At 42.1% G+C, this 26,267-nt stretch overlaps 1 protein-coding gene and 1 long non-coding RNA gene across 5 annotated transcripts in view; one reads left to right on the plus strand and one right to left on the minus strand.

The window, feature by feature from the left end:
• Positions 1–238: 238 nt before the first annotated feature.
• Positions 239–10,073, plus strand: LOC112960580. 4 transcript variants are annotated; one of them, XR_003251789.1, is made up of 5 exons: positions 239–484; positions 1,138–1,223; positions 1,357–1,435; positions 7,501–7,584; positions 8,302–10,073. It is a non-coding gene; the product is annotated as an uncharacterized LOC112960580 (long non-coding RNA). The 4 variants fall into 4 exon arrangements; XR_003251791.1 differs by having other exon boundaries at positions 241–484; positions 1,168–1,223; XR_003251788.1 differs by having other exon boundaries at positions 242–484; positions 1,165–1,223.
• A 375-nt stretch (positions 10,074–10,448) lies between these two features.
• The window catches only part of DOCK3 (dedicator of cytokinesis 3), a 194,611-nt gene continuing 178,792 nt past the window's right edge, over positions 10,449–26,267 (minus strand). The window contains exons 49-56 of the mRNA XM_026055042.1: positions 24,706–24,841; positions 24,043–24,190; positions 21,872–22,024; positions 18,237–18,355; positions 17,411–17,498; positions 13,333–13,455; positions 12,634–12,716; positions 10,449–12,123 (exon numbers count right to left, since the gene is read on the minus strand). Of these exons, the coding sequence (XP_025910827.1) occupies positions 11,617–12,123; positions 12,634–12,716; positions 13,333–13,455; positions 17,411–17,498; positions 18,237–18,355; positions 21,872–22,024; positions 24,043–24,190; positions 24,706–24,841 (1,357 nt within the window). The 3' untranslated portion in view covers positions 10,449–11,616. The remainder of the gene's footprint in view (positions 12,124–12,633; positions 12,717–13,332; positions 13,456–17,410; positions 17,499–18,236; positions 18,356–21,871; positions 22,025–24,042; positions 24,191–24,705; positions 24,842–26,267) is intronic.

The raw sequence follows: 26,267 nt of genomic DNA on the forward strand, positions 1-26,267 counted from the left end.
CTGCATCCCGCCTCGCTCGGCAGCCCGCGCGCACTGCGCCCGCCGCACCGGCAGCGGCGCCCCGCCCCTCGCCGGCTTCCCCCGGGCGCTGCCGCCCCATTGGCCCGCTCCCCGCCCTGCTTCCACGCTGCCTCCTCCCATTGGCCACTCTGCGGCCTCCACGGGAGAGTTGGCGGCTGCTGATTGGGGAAGGCGGCCGGACGCCGGCAGACGGRGAATTTCCCCTCCTCCTTTGGCCGCCATTTTTGTTAAGGGAAAAACGTCCTCGTGCGCCTTGCCCCGCTTCTTGCGGGCGCCATTTTCTAAAGGGGCAAATTCTCACACGTTGGGACTCGGCAGCCGTGAGGCGGCGGGCGGCGGCGGCGGCGCGGACGGGCCTCGGCTCGGCTCCCGAGCGGTGCCGCCCTGAGTGGCACCCGTGGGCTGCGTCCATCCAAAGCGGGCAGTCCTGGCAGCCCCTGGGGCGGCAGGATGGTGAACTGAGGTAGGGCTGCGGCGGCTGCCCGCACCCCTGGTGACACTGCATTTGGTGCCATTGGTTGYCTCAGGCCTGTTGGGGTCCTGGTTTTCCGGTTCCCTGGGGACTGAGGGAAGCATGAACACGGGGAAGGGAGCTCGGCTGGGTGGAGGAAGAGCCACCTGGGTGGGCAGCCTTAGGAGGGGTGCTGCCTCCTGTGGGGGACAGCAGAGCTGGTGCTTTGGGGCCAGCATTCTCCTCCAGCCTTAGTTTAAACACCCTTCATGGGTGGTGGTTGTGGTCATGCCTCTATACACCGTGAATTATAAAGCCTAAATCTCCTGCAGTGGGAAACTTGAAAGCTGAGCATTAAGCTTAAAAATCGGTGGGAAACTAATATAAGCATAATTCGTTTCTGGCTTTTTTGGGGTGTTTTTGCCAAGCCATGGAGACAAATGAGGATATTCAGAATTCCTGCTTATTATCCCAGTCGCTGTGCTCATAACTATTTTTTCCCAAAGCCCTGAAGTGAGGGCCATTTGTTCAAGGCAATTCCTAGTATAATCTCTGACTCTACATATACGTAATTTAAATCCATTTGAAGTTGCAGGCCATTTGCTACCAATTGGTAGCCTAGGGTGAGGAGTACAAACTAATCACTTGTTTCTTGGCTGGCGGAGCTATGTGTTTAAGTGTATGTGTCCTAGGAGATCATTCTACAAAAGAAGGTAGAGGCGAAGTCATGTCCCTGTGCTTCAGCAAAGAGGTATGCCTTAGCTTGATGTGGTTCTCTTGGCCCAGGAAGGCTAATGGGACTGCCTAGTTGTGCCTGCCCCAGACAAAGCCATGGTATGAGATCTGGAAAAATATTTAGTATCTGAGTTTGATTTTTCATTCAGGTCATCAACTGAATGTTCTAGATGAGAGAGGCAGGATGGGGAAGAGGAACAGCYTGGTTCAGCTCAGGTCACATAGCAGGTGAGTAGTAATATGGAYGCTGTGTCCTACCCCTGTGAATACATTGCATGTGTTTATTGGCTAGAAAAGGTGGACTTCCACTTTTCTAGATCGTGTTGCTACTCCAAATGTATGTGTTATGTTTAGTGATGGTATTATTGTCTTGTTTTTTAAATCAGTCCGCAACGATTCCCAAAATTATTAGAAGTGAATGTACTTTAGGAAAATCTTTGGCTTTTTTAAATTTATGCAGTTTACCTACTAGCGTCACCCAGTTGTGCAGAGAAGTGGTTACTTTGCTGTTGTTGCATATCAGGATGGTGACCAAAAGAGCTGCAAAATCAAGGGGATAATTAATTACAGGCAAGTAGACTTAGATCCAGAATTACGAGAATTTAAGAGCTCAAGAATTCGGAGGAAGTTTCAAACTATCAAAGAAGTATGGTTATTAAACAATACTTCAAACAAAGTAGGTGTTTAATACTTTTTTTGGAAGGGGCCATGTGACAGAATTGACTTTGTTTTTGAATTGGGAAGTGAGTCTCCTGATATGTTTCAATATGGAATTCTCAGATGGTTTTGAAGAAGAATGAAGACTCCTTTTGTTGATTTTGTGTGTTTATTTATTTATGTATTTATAGTTTATTTTCACATGCTCCAGGGGCTGTCCTTTTGGACTGTCTTCCTTTTTTGCGCTACTTCCTTTTGATCCGCAACTATGTTTCTAGTAGTCTGTCACCCCCCACCTCCAGGCACTGTCTTTTTCTGGAGCGTTAGGGATTTGTCACAGCTGCAGCCAGGGTGCTGGACAGCTTGTGCTGATCCTCAGTGCTGTTGGAACGTTCTGACTGTTACTAGTGTAAGTTGGATGTGTGTTGAAAAAAACATTTTTTTTCAGTATAATTTTGTGTTATTAGGGACTTCTCCTCTAGCTGTGATTTTTTGCAGCTAATAGACACTGGCCTTGCAATCACTGTCACCTGGGTTGGAGCTGGAGCCTATGGCTGAGTGAGGAGTAAGCCACTGGTGACTTTCAGTCAGTTTTTTGCAAGCTTATAGAGTAGTTATGATAGCTTGGAGTGCCACAGTTATGGATGGACAGTGTTGGTTGTCTGCTAGGAATATAGTGTCACCTGTGACTCTGTTTTGCTCTGATGGAGCAACTAATCTTGGAAACCATTTTCAGGCACATGAAGGACAAGAAGGTGCTCCAGAGTAGCTAGCGTGGGTTCTCGAAGGGGAAATCACACTTAACTAACCTGATAGCCAGCCTTCTATGATGAAATGACTGGCTGGGTAGATGAGGGGAGAGCCGTGGATGTTGTCTACCTTGACTTCAGCAAGACTTTCGACACTGTCTCCCATAACATCCTCATAGACAAGCTGAGGAAGTGCAGGCCAGATGAGCAGACAGTGAGGTAGATTGAAAACTGGCTGAATGGCAGAGCTGAGAGGGTTGTGATCAGTGGCATGAAGTCTGGTTGGAGGCCAGTAACTAGCGGTGTCCCCCAGGGATCAATACTGGGTCCAGTCTTGTTCAACTTCTTCGTCAGTGACCTGGATGAAGGCACAGAGTGCACCCTCAGCAAGTTTGCTGATATACAAAACTGGGAGGAGCGGCTGATACACCAGACTGCTGTGCTGCCATTCAGAGGGACCTTGACAGGCTGCAGAGATGGGCAGAGAGGAACCTCATGAAGTTCAATAAAGGCAAGTGCAGAGTCCTGTACCTAGGGAGGAATAACGCCATGCACCAGTACAGGTTGTGGGAAGGGGAGGCGATCTGCTGGAGAGCAGCTTTGCAAAAAGGGACCTGGGGGTCCTGGTGGTAACAAGTTGACCATGAGCCAGCAATGTGCCCTTGTGACCAAGAAGGCCAATGGCCTCCTGGGGTGCATTAGGAAGAGTGTTGCCAGCAGGTTGAGGGAGGTGATCCTCCCCCTCTGCTCAGCCTTGGTGAAGCTGCATCTGGGRTGCTGGGTCCAGTTCTGGGTTCCCCAATACAAGAGAGACATGGAGCTACTGGAATGAGTCCAGCAGAAGGCTCCTAAGATGATTAAGAGGCTGGAGCATCTCTCATATGAGGAAAGGGTGAGAGAGCTGGACCTGTTCAGCCTGGAGAAGAGAAGACCAAGGGGGGGGAATGTCATCAGTGTGTATAAATATCTGAAGGGAGGGTGTAAAGAGGATGGGGCCAGACTCTTTTCAGTGATGTCCAGTGATAGGAAGAGAGGCAATGGGCACAAACTGAAACACAGGAAGTTCCATTTGAACATGAGGAAAAGCTTTTTGACTGTGAGGGTGACTGAGTACTGGAACAAGTTGCCCAGAGAGGATGTGGACTCTCTATCCTTGGAGATATTCAAAAGCCGTCTGGACAGGGTCCTGGGTGGCCTGCTTGAGGGGGTTTGGACTAGATGATCTCCAGAGGTCCCTTCCAACCCCAACCATTTTGTGATTCTGTATGCTCCAGGCCATATTGCAGTGGTTTTACAGTGGAGGTTAGGAGTGATGTGCATCAACCCATTGTTTCTGATCAGGTGTGAATGAGGGAAAGGTGGGTAGGTTGATAATACATTGGTATAACATCCCTTTTCAATTTTGCATGCGTAAAAGGGTGATGGTTAGAGAGAGGGAGCCTACTGGAGAAGAGGAAGTTGATGCCAGCATTTAAATGGTCTGCTTGTTTTCCCCATCAAGTGATAACCACAAAGGTTGGGACTGAAGTTGTTTCTAATTTCRTGCAAAACCAGGCAAGTTCTATAGCTGAAAATGATCAGCTTGAGGGGAAAACTGAAGGGGAACCAAGTAGCTATAAATATGCATGCATGATTTTGGTGGGCATTAATAGTACAAAGGGAAGTGAGTTGGGTAGGACTAATAAGGGAGCTGGAATATGATCAGCTCTTAAATACTGGTTTTAGAAGTTTTGGCTTAGTAAGTAGAAGGGGTCAACCACTATAAGCTAACTAACTATGGTAAGTAGGATGCTATAGGTGGTAGCTTGCTAGGGGCAAACAGGAGAGTTCCTGAGAATAGTAAAATGGTGGGGACCGGAGTTCTTAGTGCTGTTAGGAGGTTTTAGTTATGTAAATGGTGAAAGCCGAGTGTTTGTGGTGAGGCTACTACATGGGCTAGACCTTTGCTGGTTTTGTGGTCTGAGAAAGCAGATCTGTGTAGAGGTATCGGAGTGGGTGAAAGGAGTTGGTTTTCAGTTGATTGGTCTGAGAGGGCAATGAAGATAGTATGTTGTTCTCTAAGCAGAGTAGAGCTGAAACCGGGTTAGTTTGCTGAAAATGTAATCCAGCACTGCTGTGAAAGAAAACTGAATAGAAACTGAAGTCTAGTGGAAAGATAAGAAAGTCACAGGGTGTAGCTATGATCTGCTGAGCAAAATCAGGTCTGGTATTAGTCACTAACTTTCTTTTATTGTGCTCACTCTTGGTCCCCCGTATTCATTCATAGATGAGTCTAGGCATAAACAGTAGCAGAATCATAGAAACTCTAAATAAATTTGTAAGGGAATGATGTAATAGGGTAGCACAAGGAAGAGGAAGGATGAGAGTGATTTCTAAGTCAGAGGAGAAAAGGGACAGTTCCTGGAAATAACCAAGTGGAAAAAGATAGTTGAGGAGACCTGAGAAGTTCTGCTCTGAGACCAGACAGGCATTCCTAGGCAAATGATAATTTTCCTGTAGGAGACTGTGTTTAGCCTAGTCTAAAAATCCAGTAAAGCCTGAAGTAATATTAGAAGTGAGTGTAATTACAAATTTTGTTTGTTACTTTTGTCTGGATGGTTAAGAGATTTTAGTGATGGCTTGACGTGAAGTGGAATTTGATTTGTCATCACAGGTAGACATCGGAGACAGAGAAGACAGTGTTTGTGTTTATACTGTGGAAACTTGCTACAAAAGCTCTAGATCCAGAAATACCACTGGCCTTTATGGAAGGACCATCATAGTGTTTTGCGGCTTGTCATGTTGCATGTTAGGTAAAGAAGTCAGAGATGGAAGAGGAGTTATAGTGAAAATGGTAAGGTAAAATACCTTCGTTTAGATGATCTATCGTTCTGGTGTGCCTGTTCTTTGTATGCATTAGTTTTATCGTCATTGTAAATAGGCTAATACAAAGGACTCTTCTCAGTGAAATCCAGTGATAGGACAAGAGGCAATGGCCACAAATTGAAATATAAGAAGTTCTGTTTAAACATCAGAAAAGAAAAAAACTTTTTTTTACTATGAGGGTGATTGAACACTGGAACAGGCTGCCCAGAGAGGTTGTGGCATCTCCATCCTTGCAGATCCTCAAAACCACTGGACATGGTCCTGGGAAATGGGCTCTAACTGACCCTGCTTTGAGCAGGGGTGGGGTTGGCCCAGACAATCTCTGGAGGTCCCTGTCAACTTCAGCGATTCTGTGATTCTGGGACAAGGGTCTAATTTTGGAGAACAGTTGTGCATAAGGTACATTATGGTGGAACTGTAGTTGTTCTGTATTGCAGGTGGGTGTTGCATTTTGAAAGCCTGGTTGCGCTGAGGTGATCCCTAAGGTATAACGTATACTGAGTTTTGACAAGGCTGTGAAACAGACCTGCCGGTTTTGTAAGAAGAAGGCATCATGCAACTAGTTAAAACCAACGTATGGGTGGTCAGTGCTTTCCTTTCTTGGACTTGGTGGATCTTTGTAGGTTAAGGCGCAGGGTAGCTGTGGAGTCATTCTCCATGAGCTAAGATGATTGTTTCTAGTACTGAGACTTTGTGTTTATACGAGGATGCATCTCATATAACAGATATTAGTATTGCTCCTGCAGTGAAGGGACTTAATGTGCCAATTGAAGATGCTGTGTTTCTAAAAGGCATAAGCATCTGAATCAGCTGAGTACTTTTCAGATACTCCACCAAGGCTTAGGAAATGTTGAGAAAAGAATGTCTCATTAATTCTTGTGAATATAATTCCAAAATTGGCTTTAATTCATGTAGGTTAGATGATAGCAAAGCCTGTGAAAAGGTGGAATCAGTGTGTGACTCCTGTCATAACAGTAAGGAGAACACTTGTAGATAGGCCCTTGTGGAACTGGGCTATAATGTAGTATCTATCATTCAGAGCACTGTCCAGCAAGGAATTTGCTAGGACAGTGCCTGTTAATTCATCTATAGTAATAAATAGGAAAATGAAATGAAGAGCTCATAGTATGCCTGCATTTCATTACCTACACTTTGTGCTAGTATAATGAAATTGTCTAAAAACTTTCATGCAGTATGAAAAAAGATATATATAATAGCTAATGTAAAGTAAGCTTGTGTATTTTTGTTCATACCAATGGTAAATGTGTGAATGGAGGCTAGGAATCCAACAGAAATTATAGCTTGGACTGTTCCCATAAATTCAAAGGATTCTTTTTTTATTTAACCTGTGTTGTAGGTTACAGTATGGGTGATAATGCCAAATCAGAGTAAGAATGTACTTCTTGATGGCTGAAGAATTAATGTAGGTTTTGGTATAGAATATGAGCCCCTCCTCCAGCTAGGTCAAAGAAGATAGTATTTATTTAGGTTATGATCACTTAATGGTGTTTTGAGATTAGTGTCATTTACCTTTTTGTTCGTTTGTCAAGACAGGATGGAAGAAATGGGTTACCTTTTCTTTGTCCTGCACCTTGACCTGATTTATTAGTGCTAATGGAAGAAGATGGACATCTTTTGAGATTAATCACATGTAACAGTAGCTATAGCTGTTAATTCCCAAATCCTGTTTTCCTACATGTCTTAATTACTATTCTTTCACATCTTCTGTTAAAATGATAGGTTAAAATGATAGCTGATGAATATATCTGATGCTTGCTCTAAGAAGTTGAAATATTAAATAGTATTAAAAAATACAAAATAGTGTACTATCGGTTTGAGATAAACTTGGAAACTGTTTCCTTGCCACACGTAACAGACTTAAGGTCTTTTCGTTGCCCTGCTGTCTTCCTCACTCGCACAAAACTGCCGAGTGATGGCCGTTTCTCTGATGCATGCTAGGTGCTCCTTTGATGTAACCTGCAAGGATAAAAGTTGCGCTGCTTCTCTTTTTGACACCCACAGATCTTGTGAATATCTGAAGCAGCCTGAGGACAACCCTGTCAGAAGGACTGCAATGACCATACAGCTGTACAGTTTWAATATCAGGTATTAATCTTTAATTCCACATCACAGCAGTCGAGTGAATGGGTAAGGGAAAGAAACCCCAAACAAACGGCAGATATTTACATCTAAAATTCACACCACTTATTTGTTGGTTCTGGAAACATGCTATCACAATATATACAATGAAGTACCTTTAGGACACTTGTACAAATTATTTTCTCCTTTTAAATTTGATTTCCATTATAGATAAGATAGTTTTTTTATTTATTTTAAACATGAATACACAAAAGAGAAATGGTTAGAGGTTTTTGCCTTTTTTTAAATAAGCACAGAATGCCAGAGGTTAAAAACACATTTACAGGGCAGAATACCAGTCAGACATCACAATCTATACATTTTTTGCTCAATTTCCTGTACAAATACACAGCATTCAAATGGGGGTATTTACAAAGAAGTATGATCAAAGAAAATTTTAAATATCATCTAATTTGTTTCCCAAAGGCTCTTGCTCTCTCCAGCCTCCCCAGTTTTGGCTGATTCTCCCAAAGAAGGGATATGCTATATCCCTTACTTACCTAAAAAAAGGGCAAGTAAGCTAAAGGGGAAATGAAGAGAGAAAAAAAAAAATATTAGTCTTGCACACGGCAATAAAACCAAAGCTTTCTTCCCAACCATTGAGAAAAAAATGTATAGGTTTCAGTGATATTTTTCTAATTACTTTTCTTCTGTTACTGTAGTTCCTTCTCATTTTTGTTTCAGATGGGGCCAGCAGGTACATTGAAGATGGAGAGATCTGTAGCAGAATTCCACTGATTTTCTTGGGAATACACATTAGTTATGCAGAAACCCAAGGCAAGTACTTCTGATTCAAACTTAATACACGCGTATAGAATGACCACATCCCCTTTTAAACCATCCTGTACTATGGTTATACAAGGAATCCTTACATCCTGAGGGGCAAGTGAAACAAGTGCTGTTGCTTCCACCTGCTGCAGGACTGAGTTTGATGTTGGAGTTTTATATGCTATAAGCCAACCCACCCTGCAGAGAAGTATTAGTTCCACATCCATGAAATCTTAATTTTTTTGGAGTAATCTTTCTATCTTTTGCCCCCTTGAAGTTAAGCACTGAAAAGGGAGACAAAATGCATGGCAGACATTGAACCAGTAATAGAAATTAAGCCCAAAGTTGCTCAAATTTTATAAGTTCAGTAAGTGAACTTGAGTGAACATGAGAAGGAATCTGTCCTTCTCTGTGTGGACCTGCCATAAACTGGGTATTTGTGTACATGATTTGATTTTCAAACCCTTAAAAAAGATGCAGTAATATCACACACCCCCAAATGGACACACTGCTGTTTTGCAGTCTCTCTAATCAGAGTAGGATGATATGTTTTTAAGAGATTGTTTAGCCCAGTTGGTAGGTTTTCCAACGGACTGGGACTTAGTCTTATGTTATTTGCAGACTTGCTTTTACAAAGCTTTATTTCCAAGACCTGCTGTTCTTGCTATGAGGAAGCTCAATAAATCCCTACGTTTACTCCTTTTTAATCTTCCTACCAAAAATGGGGACAGGGGAGATGGAATCGAATACTTAGTTCTCTTAAAATATCACTTGAAGAATCTGTCAGATTGGAGAATAGCATATGTGAAAATAATTCATTCATTTCTAAGAAATTATCCCGACTTCGCTGAAAACATAGTTTTCATACATTTGAGCTATACCAGGGATCCAACTTTGTTCATTAACATTTAGGACTGTCCTAGCACTGGGAAACTCTCCTTCCTGTTAGAGATGAAATGTCCACTGTMGGCCAGGTTTTAATTAATATCATTGTCTTCATTGTGACAGATATAGTGATTACAAGCAGCCTGCGTTAGTAACAAAGTAGAGGAAGCAAGAGAGACTTTGTTCCAGCCAAACAGGCCATTTAAGAAACAAAAAAACTGTATTACTTTCACATGGGATAGAATTTGAGAAAGAAGAGAGATGAATCCTCTTAAAATCCCTTTCATACAAGAGCTGACTGAGTCCAGACTTCATGCAGACAGACCATCTTCAGGAGAGCTCAGAAGCAATGTACTCTGCCCAGTCATGTTATTTAGAGGTAGTGCTAAAGGTGACCTGTAAAAGATATATATAATATCCTTTTTTGCTTCTTTATGCAAAGCATATTATAGTTGTAGCATTATGGTTGTAGCATGAGAAGCTGAGTGGTTAGGGCAAGAACTGGATATGAGAGTTGAGGGCTATTCCTGCTTCTGACACTTAATTTGTATGGTGGAGGAAATCTCTTATTTGAATGTGCTTCAGAGTTTTCAATGATAAGAAAGAGTGTGGTCTCTCACTTACCATCCTCTGGACTGTGCTTTGCAATCTGCAGGTGAAAAGGGTTATAAGGAAGGCTAAAAGGTGTACAGGTGTGGTAAGGGGAAGGAGCATTCCTTGTTTATCTAAGAAATATTAAATATTTGATACTTTCTCCCTCCTTTTGACTGAAAGTTTCTTGAAAAAAAAAAAAAAGAAATTAGGAATGAAAGATTTCTTAGGAGTTTTTTTAAAAGAACAGGTGTTGGCTCTGTTACCACAGAATATTTTCCTGGTGTGTTATATATTAAACTAAGCAAATATTGATTAAAAGGCTTTTTTTTTTTTTTTTTTTTTGCATTCATAGACTAATACTGCCTCCATCTCTGCAATAGTTCTATTTCTTGTTTTCTCTAACATCACACTTGCACTTCAGCCCTTCATAGTATCTGGCAATAAAAAAAGAAAAAAAAAAAAACTGTATTGCAGCATGGGGGGGGAAAGAAATCGACTTCCCATAAGAGTGAAACAGAAGCTTTAAAGCTTCTTTATACATTCTAAAGAAGCAAAAGAGGAAACAAATGTTTCTTCTTTACAGGTTGCCTTTAAAATCCCTGACTCGAGGGTGCACATTATACCCTGGGCATTGCTTGCGTTTTAGCATTTTCTGTCTACAGCGAGGATGGAGATCCTGTACACCAGCTGCAGTGAGTGTTCAAGAAGGACTGAGGACATTATGGTAACAGGTTATGAAGCTCAGCTCCTGGGTGATGGAAGTTGGGGAGGATCATGATGTTCAGCCCTGAGGCAAGGATTGGGGATATGATGTATTTACGCCATCTTTCCTTAATGGCTGAGTCATCAATCAGCTGTGGCATGAGCAACTCAACTTTTTATTTTTTATTTTTAACTGGAATAGAAATGCTGGTGTCGACAGCCTGCCTGAAGTTAGGCATAAGAAAGGCCTACAATCAAGTCGCAGCTCCAATGGCTACTAACCTCCTCTCATCCTGTAGCGCAGATGAATATCATGTGATTCCAATGAGAAAGCAGGTTGGCTTAGCCAGTGAAAGCAAAATTTAGGAAATCAAACAGTACATGAAAAAAACGAGGCAGAGTTTGTTGAAAATGATATCTTGGAGATCAGTGCATGAGCACTGGTTAGATCGCCTCAGCACCTGTGAACCAATGCAGGGAGATCACTGCACAGATATGTACAATCTTGCTCTCAAAAGAGCCAATTTCTTCTTAGAATTGCCATCTTCCACTGCCTGCAGCTCATGCACCTTCCAGCCTGACAGTTCATAAATCCCTGAATTCAGCAATGAGCTTTCACTTCTGTACAGCAAAGAAGTAAGTCCCTAGTGCAACTGCTTCTACTCGTGTGCGTCTCAGAACTGGGAGGAAAGCAGTTTTAAAATCCACTTGTCACATTTCCTCCCACCTGGCTCCCCCTCCCCCCACTTAAAATTGTGTTTTTCAGCTTCTGCAAGTCTTGGTGGCTCGTGTGCCATGTGGTGTGGTTAAGAAACTGCAGAAGGAAGAAACCGTCCACTGCACAGAAAGTTAAAAACACAACTGAAAGGTGTAAAAAGAAATTAAAAAGGAAAGCAGCAGCCTCGCATGCTGGCCCAATTGATTGTGTGGGCTCCAGACATTAACTCACGGCAGTAGAAAATTGGTTTGCTGTTCTCTGAGTCCTGATGTCTCTCTCCTTTCTTGTCGGACCTGGAATGATGATGCAAGCTGCTTGCCCAGGAGTTCTCCCTACTGCTCACTGATGCCATGCTCCCACGCTACCCTGGCCTGTTCTTCCTTTCCACCGCTCACCGGTTGGGACACTTTGCGATGCAATGGACGGTGTTTGTCATCATCTTCAATTATCATTCCCTCTTCATTCTCCATGTTTGGGAGCCGGGAATGGTAAGGTTTGGGGGGTAGAGCTGGAGGGTCCATGGTGTCCTGAGGAATGACTCCAGATGGTGCAGAGTGGCTTCGGCACGGCTGGGATTTGAGTGACTCAAGGACATCAGGCTCAGAGAGACTGTACCTGACAGGGAGGTAGGGTGTCTCTAGATCTTCATCAGTATTCCAGGACTGGCTTGGGACAGAATCCATGGTGTCTGTGCGAGGAGGGGGTTCAGAGGAATGTCCAAAATTACTCTCACTCAGGGACGAGACGCCACTGCTGGCGCTGCCAGATAAAGTGGAGTTACTTCCATCCAGACCAGACTGGGGACTGGTGGGTGATGCAGGGATAGGATGAAGAGGAGACTGTTCAGAGAAAAACAAAATCATGTTAAAATTGACAAGGGAGGCAACTCTGCGTCTGGTTGCTGCATGTTTCAGTTTTTTACGGTGTGTTAACAATGGTACCGATGGTACCAATTCCTTTTGTGTTCAAAATGTCAATGATTACTGTTTTGTATACACATTACCCTGACTTGTGTAGAAGCACCTCTTGTGGGCAAGAAGTGTTAAACAAACAGTAGTTGTGGTGATATCCTCCCCTCCCACTGTATTGAGGATGCCCGAAATCACAGCATACGATGCAAAGAAGGCAAGTAGAAGGGCCCACAACACAGGTAAGTTATTTCTATAGAATTCAACTGTGGAATAGGGTATAAGCTTTCAGTGGATTTTCTCATGTTTAAGTTACTGGCACATTAAAAATAGTGTTTCTGTATTCAAGAGCTGCTTGGAGGTAGGAGTAGAGGAGAGGATTCCTTCAGGTATCTATTATTTTCCATCTACATTACTCTGCTCTCCCGCCACTTCTTTTACCTTGCGCAGTGTTCGTGCAGGCAGTGCTGGAGGAGCATCACTGAGCTGGTGATGGAAGGCATCAAAGTGCAGTGAGTAGTGTCCTGGAATGAGACAAGGAACAGAAATGCAGACAGCCTCACTGCAGTGAAAAAGCRGGGGTTTTTAGACTCTGTAATGCCAGGTAACAGCTCCAAATGCGGATAGCTCCATTCCAACCTAGGGCTTCCTTTCTAACAGATACTGTGGTTTGCATCTGTCACATTATCACAAAACACTAATGAGAAGTTCAGAGCAATGATAGATTTCCACCCACCTCTGTTATCAAGGATCTCATGGCAAGGCAACAGGCTCATAAACAACGAACACTTTCATTTAATAGCTTTGTAACCTTAAGCTACTGCTGAAGATAATCATTGGCAAGAAGCCAGGCCAGGCTTCCAACACTCACAGACCTAATTCTAGTCCCAAAATACACTCAAGTCTGCATTACTGTAAGGACTGTAAAAGCTGGAAGATTTATTAAAAAAAAACCTTTTTTTGAAAACTTTGCGCAATATTCAGCCTAGCAGACCAGGAAAGACTTTGTGTTTTTTTTCCTGATTGTTTTTCTTTTTATAGAAGAAACAGGCTAAGGTCAGCTTTCGAGTAAGTGGTCTAGGATTTTATTTGTGCATGAGTGCAGGAATTACGCAGTGGACCTACTGGCCGTTTCCTTACCATGGGGCAGGCTTCGGGGAGGTACTGGTGGGGCCAAGATGCTCCCAACGTGGGCAGACAGGAATGGCAGGGCCTCTCTGGTTCCGCTGTCTAGGCTCCAGCTGCTGGGCGCTGCTGGCACAGCTGAAGGAGTGAAACACATTTATCTTGGGTAACATAATGGGGTTTGGGGGGCCAGAAGGACTGGCTTTCTGATGCACTCTTTAGTAGGAAGGCGGGGATAGATTCTAGGGACCAGGTGGATGGCAGGATTAAAAGCATACAAAGAGATCTTCTAGTCTACAGTGTGTTAAGTTCATAGGTTGCGTTGTTAAGGAAGCGAGAGTTAGGTGGTTGTAGTGTCTGTTAGTTGTTAGTCTGCTCCTTCATGAGCCCTTGGGCAATTTCTGTCAAATTTGAGGAGCAGTAGAACTCCCCAAGTTTTTTGGCAAACCATGGAGTAGGTAAAAGGAAATTTCACGGATGGAGGTGCAGATATAGGTGTCAGTTGTTAGCTATTCTGCTTGGCAGTGAATGATTACAGAGCGGCAAGGAACATGTGGCAGAACCCTGATGAAACACAGGAACATAAAGGACATGAGGATAATTACACCTCAAGCTGGTACAGCAGAAATCACAATTTTAAAGGCAAAATTTACTAAGCTACAGAGTAGCRTTAATTTTGGTCACAGAATATTTAAAGATAGCAGTTTAGCGATTGGGCATTTGTTAATCAGGAAAGAGGGGGACAGGAAGGCTTTCCTCATATAATGGATAGTGAGTATTATAATAATTCAGTAAGTCTACCAAAGAAGAAGAGTGAGATAAAAATAGCTTTTGCCATCTTCAGTTTGAAACATGGAGAATAGAAGCATGGAGAAACAAACATGGAGTTTGACAGCTGAAGAGGATTTCTCTTTAATTAAAATGCCTGCAACCATCATGGTGCATCTCCTTTCTAAAATGACTTTGAAAGGTTTCTYTGGAATTCTTCCTTAGTTCATAAGTTAATTAGCATGAACTCAGGCTCCCCAAGGACTAAAATTCCCCATTCTAAAGCAAAAAAGACCACAAAATGACAGCCTCATATGGCAGAAAAAAAAATTAAAATATAAAAGCACTGTTTTAAAGAGGCACACCCTCAAACTGAGCAAAGACATGCAAAGAAGATGATACCAAGAATCCTGACAGAGAACAGGTTCAAACCAACGGCTACATTTGACCTGGACACTGGTAAAATGGCTTCAGATTAACTTTCTGAACACCCCTGCTCGTGCTGTACACATGCCAGAGTGCTCTAATTGTGAGTGTAATTGGTGTCAAAAGGCTAAAAAGAGAGGATGATGCTATTACGCCAACTACGTTATTTTCTCCTGTGCTATACTGGCATCAGGCAAGAAGAGCAGAACAAAAGCTGATTTGTTTGACCTATAAAACTATTGATTTTACACTGAGATACTCCCCTGTGAGTTGCTTAAACCAACATCAGAGCCAGGTTCCTCTGTCAGTGTTCAATGTACCCTTTGGCCATCAAAGGCACAGGTATTCAAAGGATTCAGTCAAAGTCACTTGGGCAGGTGTGAAGGTAGCACAACTGATTGATATGACAATGTTCAAATGTCTTATCATGAGAAAAGCTACCCAGTCCCTTCTTCCAGTCTTAAAACTATGTGGAGAGTGAACTAAAGAAATTTAGAAATTGAGTGCCTGATCAGGCATCACTTGATGTGATGGAGGACAATAAATCCCTCTCTCGATGCTTTCTCACCTTGCTCTGTCTCTGAGCTCCCCGACTGTTGCATACTGGTGATGATCTTGTTATGATTAAGAAGTGTATATGACCCATTTCTTTTACACTGCTTTGTAAACTGGGTACAGGTTGATACCACCCATTGAGGACATTTAACATGCAAAGCTGTGGCAGTTGTTACAAAGCAACAGAACAAGCATGCTTGGATTGCATCCGAGATATTCACTGCTATGAGGGACTGATGCGGCTCAACTGCTGCAGGTAATTCTTTGGATTCCAGTGTGACAAGGTGCCGCTATTTTGACTAGTCTGGTACTGTACTGATAGCTCTAAGATTATTGAAAAAAAAGTATAAAATAATAATAACCAGACACACTGACCCATGACAGAGAATGTAAAGAAAAGAACATGGTACCCTAGTGCATAATCCATTACACTTTCTCAGTGTTTCCTCATTCACTCCCTTTTGAGTATTTAGAAGTGCTGGAAATCATGTTGAGGTCAGATAGATAGTTTTGGAGGGTGGCTGCAGCCTGTTAAAACCAGCATTTTATCCAAAATGCTTTGTGAAGAAACCATCCTGGAGAGCTCCTAGTGCTCTGTCCGAGCCCAGCTTGCTCTCCTGAACAGTATTCACTTGGTGGGCCAAGTTCAATTAGGAGGGAAGCGAACAGTTATGCTCTGGGCAACTGTTACGCTGCTGTCAATGAGGATTAATGAACTGAGCTTCTGACATGGCAAGGAAAGGGCCTGGACAAATTCATGGGGCATGACTTAAGAGAAAACAAGGCAAATAATAACATCCTGACTTACAAAGAATGATGAGGATTCAAAGGCTGCAAAAATGCCAGTAATTGCATTTATACTACCAGCCTCGCTGAGGAGCTGGGATTCCCATAACACCATCCCCTAAGAACAATTACTGTACATCATCTGCGTCTTTCATGGCTCCTTTGGACTGCTTGGGAGGAGACTGTCCTTGATCCCCTTTCCTTTGTCCTGTGTACTATATGTGTGCATAAATACCACCCGCAAATACAAATTTAAGTATTACTCAGACAACGCACAGATATACCTTCCTATTCCAGATCTTTCTCCTGTCCAGTATAAAAATCTCACCATCTCCGTCACGTGTTCAGTTCAGACTCAACATGGCTAAGACAGAGCTCTTAATCCCTCACCCTCCATCTTGTCTCTCTGTTGTGGACAAAAATCACCGTTCTGCTATTTGTTCAGAACAGTAAATTGGCTTTTGGTTTCAATCTGGACCACTCTTTGAGGCTGTTACATAGTAAAAGTAGTGGATTCTGATGTATTAGTAGTTCTAAAAGTTTGGATTTAAAAAATATATATGATTCAGTTAAGGCACAACTATTGAAACAAGAATATTGAAAAAAGTCCAGTGGAGTGCATTATGCAAGTCAGACTAGAGAAGCGCAATGGTCTTTCCTGGCCTTAAAACCTTTGACTTTCAAGATACCGTTTTTCCTACATGACTGTTGCTTGTTTATGGCAGAATCCTTGTCGCAGATTTTTGACTCATGAATTTTGCCCACTTAATGCTTTTTCAAAATGCTGCTGCTCAGAAAATTTTTTGAGCCCATCGCTTTGTCCATGGCACCCCTTTGACAAGCTCCTCTTTTTTCATTACATCAAACAAACTGCTTTTCTTCATGTTTTTTTTTTTGGTGTTAGCTATCTATCATCCTTCGCCAGCTACTGACAGACTGATTTCCCATCTATTTGTAGACCTGTCATGCCAACCTCCAGGGTCACTTGGGAGATTTTCAACATAATCTCTGATTTTTTTTTCTCATGCTGCATCTTACCTTGTATCATTTCATTGTTCTTCTTTAAACTCTTCCTCGAAATTTTCTCCTTACTAACAACAGAGGTTCTGTTTCTTTTTTCCAAAGCAGTGATTTTAAAAAGCATACATCCCTAATGATAAATCTAAATAAATATAAAACTACCTTAGAGAGGAATTATAAGAATATGTTAATACTTTGAAGAAAAAATCTGTATTAAAAAAAAGGTCCAAATCCTGCAGTCTTTAAGGTAAATTCTCATTTGCTGCTTTGTGAGTTTTACCTGATAAAAGCTGCAGGATTTGGCCCAATGATAAACTCAAAAATGCTTTTTGAAATAGTAAAGCTAGTGCAACTCCACCCTTCTGTGAATGATCTGAAATGACTATAGKTTGGCAGAAGGCCCAGTTAATTAAACTCCCAATTTAAAAATGTGAGAGAAGGCACTCTGCCAAGAAATGTAGAAGCCCATTACTCGCTGCAGCGTGACCAGAGTAATAATATTTTACAAAGCATGTATGTTAACTAGGAGAATGAATACCTTTCTCAGCCACAGACAGGTTGGGATCGCTGCAAGGTTTGCATGGTCCAATCATTTGCTGCATCAAGGCGCGCTGGAAACTCGGAGGCTAAGAGAGAGGAAAAGTTAGCACAGAAAAGTAAAAATAGTTACAGAACAGTTGGTGCAGAACCCTGGGACTTCCCATTCACTTTCTTTAGGCAAAAAAAGGATTTTAATTAAAGAACTATGGCAACCTTAGGCTATGTCACATTAGCAAGTACCGCAGTGCAATACTGGTGGATATCTAGAGCGTAACAGTGCTGAGGACCTGTGTTCACACTGCTCATGTTCTCTGGCGGAGTTGTGTCAGACTAGCTCTAGCCTGGTCTTGTGCCCTTTAGCAGCTCAGATGCATCACATGCTCTTCTGGAGCTTACCTTTCGGTTTAGTTTCATTTGAGAGAACCGAGTTCACGTGTTCTGAGACCATTCTCGGATGTGAACCAAAGTACGGTTAGGCGGCACGATCAGGAGATTCCCTTCAAATGTGCATGCCTGAGCCAAACTAAAATGCGGATACGTAGGCACGTCCTAAATTTCTCAATTTGCTCAGAGCCGCCAGTAGTAGATAAGGGGATAGATTGCTTGGAGACCCTGTATTATTACAGGGCTTTTCATGGTTTTTATCATCTCTGGAAAATTAATATGGAAATGTCTCATTACCTCTTGAACCACTCTGAAAATGACCCTACATGAGTTGTTGTGCTTTCCAAAAAGACAAAGGGGAGCTTTGAGGTGATCCAAAATAGTAAAAATGTAAGGCACAGCTTCAGGTGGCTGAACTACAAAGCAAGTAGACTTGCTACCTGTCCGTTTTCCATGATAGCTGCGGGATACATGGCGCTGCTGGGTCGGTCCCGATGGGTTGGCAGCAACATCATCAGCTCCCGAGTGTGGCGGTACTTATCTGGTAGAGAGGGAGAGCCTGTAAACAAGTGAGAATAATCACGTACACATGACAAACAACAGCCATTTCTCAGCATGCCCATGTCCTCCTTTGCAAACTGGTCAGACGATGATCTTACAGGACTCGAGGAAACACGGTGCTGAGCCCACTAAGCAGCTAACTGTTGGTAGGGTGCATAGCGCAAGGATCAAATAAGAACTGGCTTGCTACAGTTAAGGACATTTATGTTGCAAAGTTCTTCCTCTTAAAAAATGTGTGCATCTGTGTGGTATCAGCTGTGGCTATGCCTTACAGCGCCTAATGCTCCCTCACCCCATAAAGTATTATAGGGTTACACAAATGCCATAAAATGGTGCATTTTAGGACTGAAGGTGGAAGAAAAGGATAAAAGCCTAAGATATACCATTCAATTAAAGCAGGAAGCTGCTTAATGCCTCAGTTAGAGTAAAGACAGACTGAGGTGTTGCCATGTAGTTGGTGATACCATGGTTGGCTTCCTTTTTGTTAAAACAGAAAACCATAATAAACTGAATTTTCTACAAATGTGCGTGGCACTTTACTAGTTTGCCTCCGCATGACACAGAATTACTGCTCAGTGTGTTATACTGAGCTGTTACATGACAACAGGATGTTCACCAATACTTAGAAAGGTATAGCAGGGATATGCTCGATTTGGTAGATTTAACTATTAGTTATCTGAATAGTTATCAAATTTAAGATACTGGGTTGTTCCATGTAAAATGTTTCCTGGAGTGCAGAATTATCTGGGAATCGTGTTCTTCGARATGACTGCCACACAACAATATTCCTTCTGATATGCAACAGCTGACAACAGATTTGCCAGAAGAATGATTCCTGCTAGTGGCTTCTTAAAGTCTGATACTACGGCTACGCGCATCCCTGTGGGGTGCACAATATTAGGCAGAAATTGATGTCCTGAAGCTGCTAGAGTGAGCTTTAATTTGCACTGCTTATTTAATTGTGTCACAAACACGCACTTAACAGATGGCAGCACACAGCGCATTACAGAGCCATGCCGGCTTTTGGGGAATACATGCCCCCTTTTGCAAACTTTCCACAACCACACACATTACCTGAACAGCACTCCAACGTATGAGCAAAGGCACTGGGGCTGGTTAATGCAGCTTTTACCCCAGCAAAAGCAAACATGCAGTTTGGGGGACTGATATTCAGCACACAGTGGAAGGAACAATGTGTCCAGCAGAATGCAGGATAAGGTCCTACAGTTGCAACAGTTGCATCAGGGGTGGCAGAACCCAGGTTAATCTACACCCCCATCCCTGCATGAACGGCTGCAAAATAGTTGCATTCTAGTTCCGAACTCATTTTCGCCCCAGACATGAAACAGAAACATGGACAACATTCTTTGTTCATATATACAACATTACCTTGGAAAACAGTGTTAACACTTTATGCTGAGTCTCTTTTACTCACATGTCTTAAAAAGCCCTATTTCTGCATGTAAGGATGCTGAACTTGCAGTTGTGCCCAGAACTAGGTCACCGCACAACCAACACTCTAAACTCTTCCATTTTATTTGTCTTGTGATGCTTGTTCTTTTTTGTCCAAGATGCAAACCACCTCTATGTGCCATCAGTTTATAAGGGATTATAGTTTCCATGAGATCTTGCTTTGCATGACCTGAAAAATCCCCATGTGCTAAATATGGTGGCAGAGTCTAGTTTAAGAAACAGCCCTGCTATTTGGTGTCCTAAATTTGTAAATAACCGCAGCTACAAAGATCGTAACGGACTATGCCAAGCATCCAGTTTGCAGACAAAATTAAGTACGGATACCTCCAAATTGTGGGCCACAAGAGGAGTGGCTATACTGAAGAGTTTATTAATAATCAGGCCTGCTACTTCAGCCAGATGGAGAGCACATTCACTAGGGCTCCTTTTCAGAGACTGGCAAAGCGTAGAAAACAAAGTCAAATCTTTTCAAAGCTTTCAGAGCAACTGCAGTGGCCATATAAAACGCTGCAGAATGTGCCAGGGCTTATTCCTTTCAGCTGTAGTACGCTTGGTACAGTTGATGTGTGCAGCGCTGTACGTATTATTAATGGGAAAGCAAAACCTATGCTGAAGGCAAAGGTAGTTTTTCATTTTTTAATTACAAAAATGTTAATCCGCAGATAGCAAGTATGCATTTTAAGGACTGCAACTGAAAATTAATATGGTTAATCTCCAAACTTAATGAATCTGTGTTCCTAATTCATTATTTTTATTACTGTTAGGAAAACAGTTAGCTCCTGTACCAAATCATGACTTTTTAGCTTTTAGAAGGATTTTTATGCAAGACTGGTTTCTTGCAAAGTGCTGCGTAAGACACCAGAACTCATTTTCTGCACCTGAAAAGCAGTAGGGATGTCTCAACAGGTCGCTCATTAAGTGTCAGATTTTCCTTTTTGGAGTGCATTGGAGGAGTTCCAAGCATATTTTAAATGGAATTACTAAAAAAAAAAAAAAACCCCAAACCCACTCATAGCTCTTTCCAAGCCTTTTTGTTACAGTTTCTGCTTGTGGAACACTGGCTTATGCAATTTTTTAACTCCAGTAGGGCTACAGCAGTGCCTCATGAGTCATCTCAAATGAAGCCAGAACAAACTCAGAAATTCTTACTGATCCTGCACAGAACAACTGTGTCGCTTTCTTGATAGGGAAGAACCCACACAAGGGTCAGGCCAGATGAAATCTGAGACAGGTACTTGTTAATCTGAAAAACAGAATAACTTGTAACAGCCTTCCCTATCATTAACACAAAATTAGAGAATTCTTCCTGTATTCTGAAAACAATTTTTTCTAATTCTATTTAAKACCCTTGCTCTATGTTGTGTATGTTTTAATCTCAATGTAAAGTCTGCTGCTTTAATCTGCTGTTTATTGATATCATCTAATCATCATTAATCTACTTTCTTGATGAGTATATTTTAAACAGAATGTGGAATTAATGACTCTATTATTTTCTTTGGACAAGTCAAGTAATTTACTTGTGCTGTTGGTTTAAACTTCAGTGAAAGGGTCCTGCTTGGAAATGGAGAATTAGAAATAAGATTTAAATTCCTGCTGGATTCCTAATGCAAATGGTTGTGGCTTCTTTTGGTCACTGATGTAACTAATCTACCTTATAAAGATACCTGTCTCCTCAGAACAGTGTTAGTAGCTGAGCTCCAGAAAGGACTTTGCAGTTAGAAAGAGAAGGTGGTATAAGAATGTAATGGGATAAATCTTTTTCACTTCCAGGCTAACACGTGAATCAATAAGGGAAGAATTTAAACATCTGATGAAAAACTAAAAATACAGATGATCATGCTCAGCTTAGAGCCAGAGGTGACAAAGATGCTAAGCTTATAAATTTAGGTGGCCCGTGTGGAATAAATTGTTGGCCTTCACATACTTCCTGTCTGAAAAGTGGTTGGTTAGCTGCAGCATCGTGACTATCGTAGCTTTGTCGGCAGTCTCAGCAGAAAGGCCAAGGCTCGGATGGGTCATGGAGACTGAACTATCCTCTCACCTCTAGAGGTGGTCCCTCCAGGACAGAGATGAGGCACATTGGTGGGGGCAGCGTGGGGAAGCTTGCACGGCTGCCGCCCATGCTGTATCTGTTCTGTGGATAAATAGAGGGCTTCAGCCTCCAGTGTTGTCAATCCAGCACCTTTCACCAGCACTAAATTAAAAAGAATATAAATAAATACAAAAAAAAAAAGGATAGAGGTGCATTGGCAGAGCTGCACACGTAATGTTTGTGAAGTACCTTGCTCCAGCCAGTGACACTGGTCTCTCATTTTTATAAGCATCAAACTCACCCAATTCAAAAACAAAACAAAAGGAAAAATCACCAAGGAGAAAACCAAAGTTGTATTACCACAGTGGAGCTTAAGTGAAGGGCTCTTCCTTGTTACGAACAATTCCATTCCAAACAGCAGTGTCATAATAACCAGAGGAGTCACTTGCACGCTGTGAAACACCGGAAAGATCTGGGACTTCGTGAGAAATAGAATCTCATAATTTCTAAGTGGGTAAACTGTGAATACTACGCTTACCTAACTTGAAAATGAACACAACTACCAGAGAAGAAATGCTTTATCGTAAGCTGTCAAAACATGTTAGTAAGAGCGAAGAATAAAATAAAGATACATTAAAGTATTTTTCAAAACCATTATTTCTCTTATTGCTTCCTCATTCGTGGTCATTTACACTGTCTGGTTCTCATCTCTGGGAGGTGCTGTTGACTCATCCGTCAGCAGCGTGCCCTTCAGCAGCATTCGCTACTTTGGTTTCTAAGCGACAGCGAAGAATACAGTTAAGAGGGACGTTGGTGATGCGTGAGGGCATCAGGCTCAGAAAGCCTGGCACAGCCTGGCACTGTGAATACGAGGTTTTTAAAGCCTGAAATGCTATGAGCACCAAAACCCTTCAGTTCCCCCAAGAGAATCAGATCTCACATGCCAGCTAAGGCACATTCATTTAAGAGTGTCTTCCTGACATCACAGCCCCATTTTCGGTTCCATCTTTCCCTTCCTGTTATGCCAGTTTCATTTTGTTACTTTAACTATTTGAATTGTCATTATTTTCCTTCCAGCTCTTGGCAATTAGTGAAGCTGTTTGCATTTTTGAAGACTTCCATTTCTCACCTTCCTACTCCATCTGATCATCCAATTAAATTACTTTGGTACATCTGTGTCATTACAACAGCCAGTCAATTAAGATTTTATTGCAAGACTGAGCAAAAAAGCCCCAAACTGGCTCAAGAGAACAGAGGTTTTTACTTGTTAACAAGCAATAAAAACCTTCCCCTGCTCTGTATTCTCTGTCCATAAGGAGACAGACAGTTCCCCTGCATGGGAGAAAGGGGTAAGATTTAAATATAACGGCCTCTGTCGCTGACTGCGTCTTGGAGACCTTCTTCGTATGCCTGTGAAAAGAGGTGTAGAAATTGGTGAACCTGCAACTGAGATTCCAAAAGGAGAGAAAAAAGCTTGAATCGAAGTTACCAAAGCCAGGAGTTTGCATGGAGTGGTTCTGCTTCAGCTCTGAGGCATGGGAAGAAAATGATTAGCTATAGCAAGATCAGCTACTCTGACAGCAAAGGCAACGTAAGTACCCCTAGAGTTTGTTTTAATTTTTTTCCTTTATTCAAGAATTTCCCAGTGGGGAAGTCCTTCTTTAACTCTGGTACTTGTAATTCTTCTCTTTCAACATTCACTGTATTTATATGCTTTCATATGCATACATTTATGGTAACCTGCCTCCAGTTCATTTTTGTGCCCTAATTTCATTAAATGTAATGTGAAATTCATTTTTTGCCTTTAACTTCATGATCTACCTCTCTTAACTACCRTACCAAAGAATATTCTTGTTTTAAATATTCTTGTTTTCTTCTAGACTGCCTGCCACAATTTTGTGGCAGAACAATGGAAACCATTATGGAATTCAATTGCCTGAAACCAGTGCATATCAGAGAGATATTCCAAATACAGCCAGAAAAAAATGACTAAATCCATTTTGGAGAATGAAAATCATTTTAGAGGAATCATTTTTGAAGACACAGTTCCAACTCCAAAAGAGAAACGGTGGTGTGTTTCAGTGCAGCATGGTAGTTTGACCAATAAGCCAACCAGGTGAAAGATTTAGGGAACCCCTGGAGCTCCAGTTAACCCTTCACTTGAGTCCATCTGTTCTTACCTCGTGCACTGGAAGGGGCAGAGTTAATCATCTGGGATGGTGCGGAGTGGGTGGAGCTCAGGCTGGAGGTGGAAGGGCTGGCCTGGGACGAGGATAAAACAGACACGTTGGTGACTGAGCCTTGGTACCTGGAGTTAGGGTAAACAAGCTGCAGGAGGCAGAGAAATCATCAGAAGAGAACTGAGTGGATCAATGCATTAGATATTTACCTGTCTCAGAACACCCAGTGTCGCCTCTGTCTAGGAAATAGCTTCAGTGCAGCCCACTACTGATCTGCACCCAAGGCTGGGGGACTCATGCCAGCCCCTCACAAACCAAGAGCAGCGTTATCAAGTATCACAAGCATCTGCATGTGCTGAACAGGTCCGATAATTAACATGCTGRCTAAATTCTCACTTTTGGAAAGCAAAGGTATGATCGCAGCCCACATTCACAACTTTCACTGTATAGACACAGAAGATTTCTTCCCCAAGTAAACCTGACTGAATTACTGTCGCCTTTCTTGAACCATGTCCGACTCTACCCACTCAGTCCTTGGAGAAAAATCTCGCAGCACAGGTCCAAGTGTACGGACAGGTAAATTACCCTGCTCCGAAGAGTAACCCCCCAGCGCCTGTACAATGCTATTTCTCACAACAGCTCCGGGAGGTACGGGAGCTATACCTGCATGTGGTACATATCCTCGGCAGTCTCCCCCACGGAGCTGTCTGTTAGGATAACCAGGTTGCCTGTTTCGCTGGAGGTGTGGGACGACAGAGAGGATGATGAGTGTCGGACTGAACCAAGCAAGTTCAGCGGGCTGGAATAAAAACAGAGAGCAGGGGCAATACTTTTTGAACCTGTGTTTTAATTTGTGAAGCTTAATTTTTCAAGGCGAATAAGTACCTGCAGCTTCCCCACTGCTTTAGGTGACCTCTGGATGTCAAACACTTTGAAAAATCAGGCCAAAGTAGCCAAAACAAACCTTTCATAAATACACACATTTATGGAACTGGCAGTAAGACTACACTTAACATAATTTAGTATGTAGGATGTAAAATTTCAGACTCCAAAGCCAGGCTAACATCACATCATCATCCTGGGTGTATATCGGTTTCGTTCATAACAGAACATTCTGCAACCACTCTCATTTTTAATGCTGAAGTACTGTCTATGGAGACAGTTCACAAAAACCATTCCCATGGAAGCCGAGCAGAAGCCATCCAGGTCAAAATGCAGTTTTCCTGTCTGCATCTGTTAGGCCTCAGCAGTACAGCTGAAGGTGACTTTGTGGCTGGCAGTAAATTAATACAGCCTAACTGCAAAGCAGGCTGCACTCTGGTCTCTATCATGAAATGCATTTTTTCTTTCTCATTCTGAATCACATGCACAAATACTTATTTTGTRCACTACAGAGTCTCCCTAATTTACCCTAAGAACTAAGAAGGGCTTTACAAATTGGTGAATTTTGAGGAAAAAAAAAGTATCACCCAGGCCYTAACTGTCAACTGCCAAACCTTAAAGTTGTATAAGAGCTATTCAATTTCGATATTAAAAAGAATATCACCATCCTGGACTCATGCATTCAAGAGCAAGTTTCCACCGCTTTTCATGCAAAGCTTTAAAAACAGCTACACGGATCCACAAAGAGAAATTAAATGGAGTAATTGAAATTTCACAACCTGAGAGCCRTTCCTGTCACTGTGTTTCTACTATCATCATCGTACAAGTTTTCAAATAAGCAATTTTTGCTGGATACAGAAACATTGTGTTTTGTCCTCAAAATCCCAATTTTTGTCCTCAATCACTATCAAAGCCAATTTTTATGGATGGGTATTCAGTCTGAATAAGCATCTACATTTTCAGATGTTTCTCTGAAAGCTGAGCAATTTTTTTTGTTTTCTGATCAAGCCAGACAGCCGTTCTGATGGTATTTGGGTTCTGATTTGATCAGAATTGTTAAAAAATAAAATAAAAATAAAAAATGATGTGAATGTTTTTGGAGTCTTAAAAATGGGTGGGTATACATTGAGTTGAGTTCTAAACTAAGCAATAAAATTGTCCTTTTATGACAGATAAACACCCATTTATTTGCCATTTGCATAGCAGAAATATGAGAAGTTGGAACATCTGAAGGCAGATTGAAGTTGGAGATCTGAAAAGAATCTGAGTGGCAGATGTGCTTCTGTCTCTGCAACATCTGAGTGATGGAGTAACATCTGGAGGTATTTAGGATTTGCTGCAAA

The sequence above is a fragment of the Apteryx rowi genome, unplaced genomic scaffold (genome assembly GCF_003343035.1).
Source record: "Apteryx rowi isolate R43461 unplaced genomic scaffold, aptRow1 scaffold_98, whole genome shotgun sequence".
NCBI classification, from domain to species: Eukaryota; Metazoa; Chordata; class Aves; order Apterygiformes; family Apterygidae; genus Apteryx; species Apteryx rowi.